Source organism: Callorhinus ursinus, unplaced genomic scaffold, assembly GCF_003265705.2.
Source record: "Callorhinus ursinus isolate GAN/ISIS: 27379988/994484 unplaced genomic scaffold, GSC_fseal_2.0 scaffold13, whole genome shotgun sequence".
NCBI classification, from domain to species: Eukaryota; Metazoa; Chordata; class Mammalia; order Carnivora; family Otariidae; genus Callorhinus; species Callorhinus ursinus.
In genome coordinates this window covers 7,044,348-7,056,742 of record NW_027397075.1, presented here as the reverse complement: position 1 = coordinate 7,056,742, position 12,395 = coordinate 7,044,348, and the positions used below count along the sequence as shown (strand labels likewise).

The 12,395-nt window shown below is 47.0% G+C and overlaps 1 protein-coding gene across 14 annotated transcripts in view; it reads left to right on the top strand.

Moving 5' to 3' along the window:
- The window catches only part of CLEC16A (C-type lectin domain containing 16A), a 200,126-nt gene that overhangs the window by 61,711 nt on the left and 126,020 nt on the right, over nucleotides 1-12,395 (top strand). For all 14 annotated transcript variants that reach the window (XR_012380441.1, XR_012380442.1, XM_025855519.2 and 11 more), the window contains 2 exons: nucleotides 706-838; nucleotides 5,152-5,252. Coding sequence is in view for 12 of the 14 variants with exons in the window: in XM_025855519.2 (XP_025711304.1) it covers nucleotides 706-838; nucleotides 5,152-5,252 (234 nt within the window). In the remaining 2 variants the exon portion in view is untranslated. The remainder of the gene's footprint in view (nucleotides 1-705; nucleotides 839-5,151; nucleotides 5,253-12,395) is intronic.

Here is a 12,395-nt window from a genome sequence, read left to right as displayed (position 1 = left end):
GGAGATGACCTGAACTCTGGGTTCCAAGAACTAACTATTTGAAGGTCCACACCTGCACGTCAAAGAACTCTGTGACGGAGACCCCTTATGGCCAGTAGCTAACCATCTCTCTTTCATCTCTGTTGGTTAATAATGCCTTCTTTGAAAACTAAAAACGTACCCCATGCTTACGTCGGTTCCTACAAGTGGCCCTTAATTGGGAAAAACACAGCGAGGTTCCTAACCTCCCTCTGCCTTCTGGAAGTCATCAGTGGAAAAGGAAAACAAAAGGCTTCAGGCATGTCAAAGCCTTTCCTAGAGTGTAAACAGTTTCAGAATCTTCTCAGTGAATTTGGTTATATTTTATTAACCACATATCATTTTTCTTCCCTCTGCTGCCTCAACTCCTTTGGGAAGGAAGTGTGGTGTCAGTAAAGTAAAATAAGTGCCTTAAAAAAACATCTTGAAATAAATTACTGCAATTTGCACTTTTTATTAAAATCAGGGCCACATTTCTTGGCGTTGCCAAGATGCCAGGAAAGAGAGGTTGTGGCCTCTGTCTTATTTCTCCCCAGCTTGTTGCTGACGCTCCTGTCACTGCTGGCGAACGCTTGCTGGACGCGTGAGGAGCGGTCTACTTGGGCTCTGTCTCTAGGATGACTGTGTCTGGAAATCCAGGGCTGTGGAGCCGTCCGAGCTCATCCCCGTCTCTGTATTTCCTTCTAGAGATAGAGATGGTGATCATGGAGCGCGGCAAGCTCCCGGAGCTGGCGGCCAGCACGTCTGTGCAGGAACAGAACACCACGGACGAGGAGAAGAGTGCCGCCGCCACGGGCTTGGAGAGTGCACTGTGGAGCAGGTGCCACCAGTGGGCCCAGTCCTCCTGGTGCTGGGCGGGGTGGGAGTGGGGAGGGGAGCCCACAGGCCAGCCCACCAGTCAGGGTGGGGGTTGCTGCTCTGTCAGCTGGGAAGAGGAGATGGGCTGAGCGGTGGGGGGAAAGGGGGTACCTTGGCTGGGGTGTCCAGCACAGGTAACCTGGGGCCTCCTCCAACAGCCAGATGGCCTCTTCGGCCTCTCAGCAAAGTTGTCCTGCTTCCTGCGTTTCCTTGCTTCTCCAGCCCCTCTCGAGAGGCCACAGGACAGAGCTGACACTCAGCTCTGGAGTGCTCACCCCTTGGAAAGAGGAAGACCGAGACATGGTGCCACCTCCCCCAAGCCCTTTGGTGGTGGGCCCTGCCCTAAAGGGTGTGGGTCGCCTCACAGCCTTGTACTGGCCACCCCTGGCAGTGCTCTGCTGCTCCCAGGAAGGATCCCCTTGGGGGCCGCATTTGGATCTCCCTGTCTCATTCATTCATTGCCATGCTACCCCGCCGTGCATAGGGCCTGCCCTCCTCACTCAGCCAGCGTGATTTCACGCTGCTGTCCTGCAGCTTTTTGCCTAAGTGTTCACTTCACTGATGGCCTGCTGAAGCTACATTCTCTTAAACCTTTGAGATGCCGCATTTCCTGGAAACTTGCTGCAGCACCAGCCCTTCCAGAATGCGATTGGGTGGAAGGCTGCTTCCAAAGTGTGCAGTGAACTATCAGGAGGACTTTTTCATTTCAGAGTTATTTTCCTTCCCGAGGAGCCCCGCTGCAGAGACCCCTGCCATAACCTAATCCCATGCACAGCAGCAGGGTTCGCTGTCAGCCTACAAAGCATTCACTTCCTGAACCCTCAGGGTGGAGTGGCGGGAATACACACACACCCCATCCTACTTATTAGTCCAGCTTGAAGAGTTGAAGCACGCCCGTTTTTTTCCTTCACCTGTCTGCTTGGCAAATGTTTCAGTTATCTAACAGTCAGGACTCATTTCTGTCAGATGCACAAGGGAGCCATTTTTAGTTGGGTTTAAATTAAAAAACACTGGAGTGTGGTGTCAGCTATCAGTTGTTGGAACTCACAGAGACCGTTTTGATTTTGCTTGGCAGCAAAAAACATAACTCCTGAAGCTCTGAAAATTCAGGAAATCATTCTAAACTCAGAAAGGGAGAGGAAAACAACTGTTCATTGCTTGGCACAGCATTAGTGAGGATATGAATAATTGGAAAAACCACAAATGAGTAGTGCTGGGGGTGTATCAGCAAACGGGGGTGCATCTGCTTAATAGAATAGGAGCTGCTGCTTTTAAGTGAATACTGTCAGGATGTATTGGGTTTCTTAGGATCTAATAAATGGAAACAGAGCACATATTTTACATAGTATGGTAATACTGTAGCTTTGCTTAAGGAAGAAAAAATATATATATATATTTTAAAACGCGGAAAGACGAAATGTTATGTTTGAATGTTGGGTTGAGACTTCTTTTTTTTTCCTGATCTATAGTGAAGAGAGGGTTTTTCTTAGAGTCGATTGAAATTGTTTCTTAACTTTCAGTGACTTTAACTGGCATCTTCTACCCTGTGGCTTATAATGGAAGCTGATTCTTGTGCCTTGAGTTGGGCTCACATACAAGCTTGTGGCCCCGGGACCCTTGGGCCAGGGCTGTCCTTGGCTCTGAGACCAAATGCCAAGGAGACACTGGCCCAGGTGGAAAGTTGCCTTCTCCTTTGCGAAGGTATTGAATTGTTGGTTGTCTGGAACACTGCCGAGGACTTCTCTCCTCCCCATTCCAGGCCCGGAGCAGGGAGGAGGGCACTCTGGAGGAAGGAGGGGGCAGTGTGTTCTCCTTGACATGAATCGGATCTTGACATTGGTCTACTTGTCTGAAGAAACAGCATAGTACAAAGTGGAACTGTTCTCCTGTTCCTTGTGTATCATGGGCTCTGTCTGCATTCAGGGTTAAGTATAGGCCTCCGAAACTGAAAAATGTCTTAAGCATTCTTTTCTTAAAAAAAAATATAAAAGTAACACACATGCAGAAAATGTAAAGACATTTTGAAAAAAAGCATAAAGAAGGGAGAAAGGTCTCCATGATGCCAGCATCAAGGTCAGCTGTCACGAACGTTCTGGTTATCTCCTGCTAGTCCTTTCTCAGTGGGAATTGTATCCTGCTTGCCCCCGGTACTTATACCATACCATGCCCATTATTTGTCTTTTTTCTGTCTGATACCAAACCCCAGGCATCTTTTTCACTTTACTATACACTCAGTAAACAAAATGCTAATGGTTTCACGCTATTTCATCTCCTAGAAGATGCTATGTCCACTCAGCCCTCCCTCTGCTCCTGGGCGTTTGGTTATTTGCATTGCTCTCGAATGAAAACACAATCAACATCCCAGGCAGCTGGTTTGCAAGAAAAATTTTCTTCTTCATCCCACTCTTTTTTTAAAGATTTTATTTATTATTTATTTGAGACAGAATGAGAGAGAGAGAAGAGTACAAGAGGGGGGGAGGGTCAGCGGGAGAAGCAGACTCCCTGCCGAGCAGGGAGCCTGATGCAGGACTCGATCCAGGGACTCCAGGATCATGAGCTGACCCGAAGGCAGTTGCTTAACCAACTGAGCCACCCAGGTGCCCCTTCTTCATCCCACTCTTAAGTTGAAAGTGTTACTGGGGTGCCTGGGTGGCTCAGCCATTAAGCGTCTGCCTTCGGCTCAGGTCATGATCCCGGGGTCCTGGGATCGAGCCGAACATCGGGCTCCCTGCTCAGCGGGAAGCCTGCTTCTCCCTCTCCCACTACCCCTGCTTGTGTTCCCTCTCGCTGTGTCTCTCTCTGTCAAATAAATAAATAAAATCTTAAGAAAGAAAGAAGAAGGAAGGAAGGAAAGAAGGAAGGAAGGAAGAAAGGAAGAAAGAAAAAGAAGAAGAAAGAAAGGAAGGAAGGAAGGAAGGAAGGAAGTGTTACTGCCAGGCACTTACAGAAACCCAGATCCACACCTGGCAAAACTATTCACGCATCTGAAAGGTGCCCCATCTGGGGCCCTGGAGAAACAGCCCAGATGTAAATGTCCCCTTTAAGGAAGGGCTCTTCTTTTAATTTCCCAGCGTCATGTGTTTATTTGAAATGTTACGACAAGAACGTTTGCACTACTTTCTCTTTTGCATTTTTCAGTTTAGTATTTTGAATCACTGGTACGTTCACGGATTTCAAATTTTTTAAAAGTATAAAAGGTGATGCAGTGAACGGTTTCCCCGTTTCTCTGCCACACCTCTTCACTCCCCCTAGACGGTGATGTTGACGGTGGCTGTGCGTCCTGCTAGGGGTCACATGTGCCCTCGGTCACTCCTCGAGGTGCTCTGCTTTCTTGGACTCAGCCTGGCCTGACTTTCTTGGACTCAGCCTGGCCTCCACAGAGGCAGCTGCGGGTGGTCACAGGCTCAGAGCCTCCTGCTGACGGGCCAGACCCGTGCATATTCTATTATCCTTGTGATGAAGAGTCTTTCCAGGCCAGGTCCTTCACCTGGAAGGGCAGCGTTTGGGGTATGTGGTTTGTGATATTTGCAGCCACTCTCTAGACCTCTCCCACAAAGCACCAGAGGTGGACCCTCACATCGATTCTTACCCATCAGGAAAATCAGTCCAAAAAATTGCAGGACCTGCCAAAGTGGGCTCCGGGAGAAATGCCCTTGGACTGCTCGAAATAGAAATCTGGCCACAGCTCCCACATGCGAGCACCCTTCACACTGTGCACCTGGCCTGGTGCTAAATGCCTGTCCTTTGTTGTTTCATGTTAAACCCCCCTGGGAGCCCTTCCCAGTGGGGAAATGGAGAGGTTTTAGGTAGCTAACCCAAGAGTTTGCAGCTCAGAAGAGGCAGAATCCAAACTGGAACCCAGGCAGTCTGGCTCCAGGGCCCGCGTTCTGAAATTGTTTGGACTTGTTGGTGCCTTGTCTGCTATCTTTGCCTTGTCACTCTCCTTGACGTGATGATCTGGTCCATCTGTTCTCTGGCATGGGAGTGCCCTAAGAGCAGGGACTTGGCATCATTTACCCCCAGTGTCTGGAACAGCCGGGCCACGGTTGTTGAGTGACGAAGTGGCCTGTTCCTCAGTTTCCCCTGGAGCTAGCTCGCCATGGGCAGAGCCCGTCCTCCACGCCTGGTGCTGGACGGGGCCCTCGTTGGACTCGCCGCACACCGGGGGCAGAGCTGTACAAGGCAAAGGTGGCCAGCACTTCGTGTGTAGGTGGGCGAGGAGAGCTGTCCACCGTGTGTGCCAAGAGGCTCATGTGTGCCCCTCCTCTTTTCCAGACCCTTCCTCGATATGGTGTACCATGCCCTGGACAGCCCAGATGATGACTACCATGCACTGTTTGTGCTCTGCCTCCTCTACGCCATGTCTCATAACAAAGGTAAGCCTCCCCGCCTCGCCTGCCTTCGTGACATCCCTCTCTGTCTCGTGGCACCAAAAAAGAAAGCCGCTTTCCTTGAGGAATGTCCTTTCTGGTTTTGGCAAACTCCTACAAAACTTCTCTTTGGCCTTGTTAGAATTTCTCAGGTGCTTTTGTACATACCAAAGCCACAGGAATTGGTTACTAGGGCAGTATGGGTGGGGTGGGGTGGGAGAGAAGGTGCAAGTGACTGTCTAACCCAGTATGACTATATTCACACTGTGGTTTTTCTTTCGACCCCTGGCTTTTACGACTGGCTTAGTATCCGACCTCTCTTCCTAACGTCAGAACTGAAATCAGTCAAATTGTAATCTTGGTTTTGCTATTTATAATAGCTGACGTTCTTGCTCTGGGTTGAGGGCTAAAATAGACTCTGGGCAGATTGGGTGGAAGCATAGGTTTCCTTTCTGAAGAAAGGTGTGGTTCTCTGGCTTCCCCCGTGGAGGTGGAGTGGTCAGGATCGGAGTCCTGTGGAGCTGACAGACCTGGTTAGGATTCATTCACTCACTTCCTCACCGGGGACTCCCGCTGGTATATGCCCCCCACCTGGCTTGACACGGGCAGGTTCTGAAACCCCCCACATTAGAAGCTCTCCACAGAAGAAATCGAGAACATTCTTCCTGGCCACTGCCCCGAGCTGGCCTTGGCATAGATGAGACTTTGCAGCAGGTGATGTTTTCGTAGGTTCTTCATAAGCTAATTGGGAGGTAGGTAGAGGTGGGTTTTACTAGATAGCCTATGTCTAGAGACATTTAAAAAGCACTCAACGTAATAAGTATTTATTCTTAAATCATTAATGCTGATAAATAAGTGGACCAGTGGCAAAAGGATATATGGGGAAAAAAGCCTCACCTCCCATCCCTGTCCTCCACTCTCTTCTTTGAGGTGGTTCATCTTAGCAGTTTCTTGTGTCTTTTTAAAGATATCCATGCAGGGGCGCCTCGGTGGCACAGTCGGCTAAGTGTCCAACTCTTAGTTTCGGCTCAGGTCATGATCTCAGGGTCATGAGATCGAACCCCACCTCAGGCTCTGTGCTCAGGTCTGCGTGGGATTCTCCCTCTCTTCTTCTCCCCGCCACCCCCCCCCCCGTCCTGCTCTTGGACCCTCTCTCTCCAAAATAAATAAATCAATCTTTAAAAAAAAATTAAAGATATCCACACAAACCCAAGTATGAGTATATAGGGTTTTTTTTCTACGACTGTCCCTCACCTAAACATGAATAGAGGTGTCCCAATTGTCCGTTCCTATCCTGTTTTTTTCACGTCATCATGTATCCACACATCGTTTCACGTCCCTAGAGAACTGCCTTGTTCTTTTTGGTTTTTTAAGATTTTATTTATTTTGAGAGAGAGAGCAAGCGGGGAAGCGGGGGCAGAGGGAGAGAGAGAATCTCAAGCAGATGCCGCACTGAGCACAGAGCCCAATGCGGGGCTCGATCTCACGACCCTGAGATCATAACCTGAGCCAAAATCAAGAGTCAGATGCTTAACCAGCTAAGCCGCCCAGGCTCCCCTGCCTTTTCTTTTTAATCCTATGTCTGTGCATCATTTATTCTGCCATCATCCCCTTATTGAATGGCACTGAAACTCTTTCCAGGCTTTTCCCACTGTGGCTAGGATCCACCGTGATGGCTCTTCTCACATTAAGTCATGGTGCTCACATGCAAGTCTGTAGACCTGGCTTAAGATCTCTAAAAGGAGCCCAGCGGGCTCTGAGTCCTGCTGACATTTTCCGCCAGTCTTGTTCACCCCCATGGCTTCTGTGATCCCCTCCAGCGCCTGGCTTGGTGCGTGGCACACAGTAGCCCTCGGTTTCTGGGTGGCAACAGAACTCCACAAGACTGACCGACTCCCATCCAAGGATCGCCCACCACTCCCTGGCCCCTGACTTCTGTGCTGTCTGCGTCTGAGTTCCTGCTGGATGCATCCTGCATCCTGGAGACTCCTACCCAGGTGTTTCAATACCACCTTGAAATGCTGTGCTCATCCTCCTTCAGTATACCCTGACCTCAGCACACTTCCTGCCATTTCTGGTTCACTTGAAATTGCCAACCAAGGTTGAAACTGCCATGACCTTTAGTTCCTTCCCTCCTTTGATCCCAGCATTTAGTCATCAGGTTTTGTCAGTTCTCCCTCTTCAGCCTGTCTGATCAGCAGAACTTAACTGAGTGTGACTTGGTGCCTAGTCCTAAGCTAGATGCTGGAGGTGAGAACCAGGGGCATGAGAGCAGGGAGATCTGGGCATGGCATTCCAGTGGCTGTTATCACAGCCTCCCAGGGGTCAAACATCTGGCCATCTCATGGTCCATCCTCCATAGCACTGCCAGGTGGTCCTCCATAAGACTATTGACCATGTCCCTCCCCTGTTCAGAAAGCCTTCGTGCCTTCTTGTAACCCTTAAACCTCACCCTTGTCTGCCTGTCATTTTGAGTATCCAGATGGCACCCACCTTGCCAACTTGATCTGGTTCCTCTGACTTCCCTTCAGAGACCCTTGGCTCTGGGTTTAAACTTCTATCTAGTGATAGAACTCTTTCATAGAGATAAACTTGGGGATGCTGTTGTGGTACTCACTGAACTCTTTAAAAAGTTCTTCTGGTTACAAGCAACAGAAACTACTTCTCATTAACTCAAGTAGAAGGGAAAGTCTATAGGAAGGCCCCTGGGGCAGCTCCCAGGATCCAAGAAGTTGCTCAAAAGCTGAAGGAAGGGCAGGAACAAACCAGCTCGGGGGACTTCCCTCAGGGTAGATCATGATTTGGCCCCAGCAGATCCCCGGCTGAGAGTCTGTCTCTGTTCAGGTTTCAAATTCTTGGGCACGAGATCTGACTGTTCCAGCTTGGTGGTGGTGTGTCTCTCTCTGGAACATGCAGTTATGGCTGGGGGTCAGGGTCACATAGCACAGACTTGGCCCTAGGGGGCTCAGCCCTGTGTCTGGGACTATTCCCGAAGACATGAGCTTCCTTGGAAGCCTGGCAGCCACTGCAGTCAGTGCCAACATGCCTACCTGTTCCTGGCTAGTCTTCTACCTTTTATATTCATTTGTGTTTCTTCCTGCCATTTTCTCTACCTCTGTGTCACCCCCTGTCGAAATTTTGCTTGCCTGTCGGAAGTCACCTACTCCAGGAAGTGTTTTCTAATCCCTTCAGGTAATATTCACTTTGGGTTGGTACTGTCTAATGTGGCAGGCACATTTTATACATTACTGAATTTGATTCGCTTAAAATTTTGTTAAGGATTTTTGCATTTATGTCCAAGAGTGGTACTAGTTTAGGGTCTTATAATTCTCTTCTTTTATTTGCTTTCAGAGTTATGCTTGCCTTATGGAATAAATTCAGATGTATTTTCTACTCCTGGATTGTATGGAGGAGTTTTTATAGAACTGGTATTATTTCTTCCTTAACTATTTGGTAGAATTCACCACTGAATCCATCTGGACCTAGAGTTTTCTTTGAGGGAGGGTTTTTAACTACTCAGATTCTTCAGTAGATATAGGACTCATGAAGCTTTATCTATTTCTTTTTGTGTGAGCTTTGATAGCTTATGTCTTTCAAGGAATGTGTCATTACATCTAAACTGTCAAATTTATTGGCAAAAATTTATTCATTATATTTCTTTATTATCATTTTAATGTGTGTAGGATCTATAGTGATGTCTCCTTTCTAATTCATGGTATCAATTGTTTAGGTCTTCTTTTGCTTTTTCCTGATCAGTTTGGCTAGAGATTTAACAATTTAATATTTTACTGATACTCAAAGAATTGTCTTTTGGTTTCAATGATTTTTCTGTATTTTTTTTTGTTTTTTATTTTATTTCTGTTCTTTATTTCTTACCTCCAGCTGCTTATTTCAGATTTAAATTAGTCTTCTTTTTGTAGTTTCTTAAGATGGAAGCTGAGATCATTGATATTTTTTTTTAAAGATAATTTTTTTTTAATTAACATTGAAATTAAACTTTTTTGTGTGTAGTTGTATGAATTTTAGCACAGGTGTGGGTTTGGTCAGCACCACCATAATCAGGATACATTATAGTTCCATCAACCAAAACTTCCCTTGTGCTAGAGGTACCTGGGTGGTGCAGTGGGTTAAGTGTCCAACTCTTGGTTTCAGCTCAGGGTCGTGAGATTGAGCCCCGTGTTGGGCTCTGTGCTGAGAGTGGAGGCTGTTTGGGTTTTTCTCTCCTCACCCTCGGCCCCTGCCATGCTCACTCACTCGTGCTCTCTCTCTCTCAAATAAGTAAACAAAATCTTAAAAAAAAAATTCCCTTGCGCTATTATTCCTTTTCAGTCTGTCATACCCTTCCCATAGCACTCATTGATTTTTAAAACAACTTCTTTTGTGATAAGAGTTTAATGCTGTAAATCTAAGCATTGCTTTTGGGTGCATGCATTACATTTTGATATATGTGGTTTTATTTTTATTCAGTTTAAAATATTTTATAATCTCCCTTTGATTTATTCTTGTCCTTTGTATCATCTGTGTAATTTCTAGTTATGTTTCTATTATTGATTTTTCTCCTGGTTTGGGTTTTGGGCTCTGTCCTGGGTCATGGTTAAGTTACTTGGAATCGGTTTGATCCTTTCGAGGCTTTCAAGCTTTGTTGGTGCTGGTCCAGAACAGCCTTTAGTCTCAGGCTCACTTGGCCCCACTACTGAGGCGGTCCCTTTCTGAGGATTATACTTGATGGGCCATGGTTTGCGTGGTCCTTCCATGCTGGCTGCTGGGAACAGGAACTCTTCTCAGCCTGTGTGAGCCTGGGATTGTTCCACCTGCTTCATTCCCAGAGATTATTCCCTTCCCTCCCATGCATGCACAGAGCAGGACTTAGCTGACGCCTCAAAGGACCCCTCTATACCTCTCTCTACAGCCCCTTCCTCTCCAGTCCTCCCTTCCTCTCAGTTCCAGTCACTCTGCCCATCTGAGCTCCAAACTCTGCCATCTCATCTCAGAGACCGGGGCCTTTGTTGGGGGTTTCTCTCTCTCTGCTAAGACCTGGATGCTCTTTCCGGACAGTGAACTGGTGTAATCCCTGAGCCCACTGCCTTCATTTCTTCTCTCGCTGGGTAGCCCCCCGTGCTGCTTATTGTCCTGTCCAATGTGTCATAATCACTGTTTGATGTATTTTGCCTAGTTTTCTAATTGCTTGAATCAGGAGGGTAAGTCCAATCCATCTTGGCTGAAAGCCATGGTGCTTGAAAAAGTTTTATTGTGATCTAATCGATTTACAGTAAACTGCACATATTGAAAGTGTACACTTTGATAAGTTTTGGCATTTGTACACACCCATGAAACCATCACCACAATCAAGACAGAGTATGTATCCATCACTCCAAACATTTCCTCCTGCCCCTTTGTCACCCCTCCTCCCTGTCTGCTCTCACCCCTCTCCCCAAGCAACACTGGGCTACTCCTTGTCACTGTAGATTAGTTTGCCCTTTCTAGAATTTTATGTAAATAAAAACATGCAGTATGTACTCTTTTTTGGGGGGGGGGCATGGCTTTTTTTCAGTGTGCATAATTATTTTGAGATTCATGATGTTCTGTGTATCAGTGGTTCATTTCTTCTTACTGTTGAATAGCAGTCCACTGTGTGAATGTACCACAATTTTGTTTATCCATTCATCTGTTAATGGGCATTTGGCTTATTTCCCATTCTTAAGCATACGCTACTAGAAACATTTATGTACAAGTCTTTTATGGACATATATTTCCTTTTTTCTTGGGTAAATACCAAGGAATATGATGGCTGAATCATCTGATTACTGTAAATTTGTTTGTTTTTAAGAAAAACTCCCAGGGGCGCCTGGGTGGCTCAGTTGGTAGAGCATCTGACTCTTGATCTCAGGTGTTGATCTCAGGGTTAGGAGTTCAAGTTCCGTGTTGGGCGTGGAGCCTATTTTATTTTAAAAAAAAGAAAGAGAGAGAAAGAAAGAGAAGTAAAGAAAGAACTGCCAGATTTTTTTCCAAAGCAGCTATATAATTTATATCCCATCACCAGTCTGTGAATGTTCTGGTGTCTTCACGTCCTTGCCAGTACTTATATGGCCATCTTTTTAATGTTAGCCATTCTAACAGATACGTAGTAGTGTCCTGTTGTGATTTTAATTTGCATTTTCCTAATGACTAATGATACTTTCTGTGTGCCTCATTTGACATTCTGCATGTCTTCTTTGGTTGAGTATTCAAATCCTTTGCCCATTTTTTTCGTGGATGGTTCGTTTTCTTTTTGTTGAGTTTTGAAAATTTTTTTATATTGTCTGGATACAAGTCCTTTATCAGTTGAGTATTGCAAAGATTTCCTCCCAGTCTGTGGCTTGTCTTTTCATTCGCTAACAATGTCCTTTGAAGAGCAGACATTTTTAATTTCCATGGAGTTCCTGTGGCACTTTGTATATCTCTTTTTCTCTCCATGTTTTCTCTCCTGTTCTGGATTGCCCGGTCTCTAAAGGCAGAGACCATGTCTCTCCCGATGCCCCCCGCAGTACCCAATTAGCCCCTGGCACCCGGTCAACACTCAGCCGAAGTGTGCAGACTGGTCATCTCTCAGCCACGTGGCAGTGCCGCTGGACTGCTCTTTCTGGTGGCCTGTGCTCGGGGCCTCGGCCGGGAAGGTGCTGTCTTCAGAGTGAAGATGCCAGGCTCCAGAGGGCCAAAGGGGCATGTGGGTGAATTCTTTGTTGTTACAGTGGCTGGCTTTCCTCGGTGCCGGGGAGGGAAGTCCTTGCACATGGCAGCGCTCCCTCATCCAGGGCTGTGCCCCAGAGCACAAGCCTCCCGAGATCCTACAGGGCAAGCCTCCCTTTCTTTCTGAGGTCTCCCCACCCCTTCCTCCTTCTTTTCCTCCTCGAGATCTAAGGGGGTTTCTTCTTAAAAGAGTGGAAGTGTATAATTGAGGGAGTTTAATTCCTTCTTCCATTTCCTGCTAGTACTCACTCAGCCTTCTAACAGAGATTTTTGGAAGCCTTATTTATTCGATGCCTGGCACTGTGGTTAATATTGAGAACCCAGTGGTGAACCAAACTCATTATTTTCAGGGAGGCGAGTGTGGCTGCCGTGGAGGGAGCAAGGGGAGAGGGGTGGGAGGTGAAGGCAGCATGACAGGCGAGC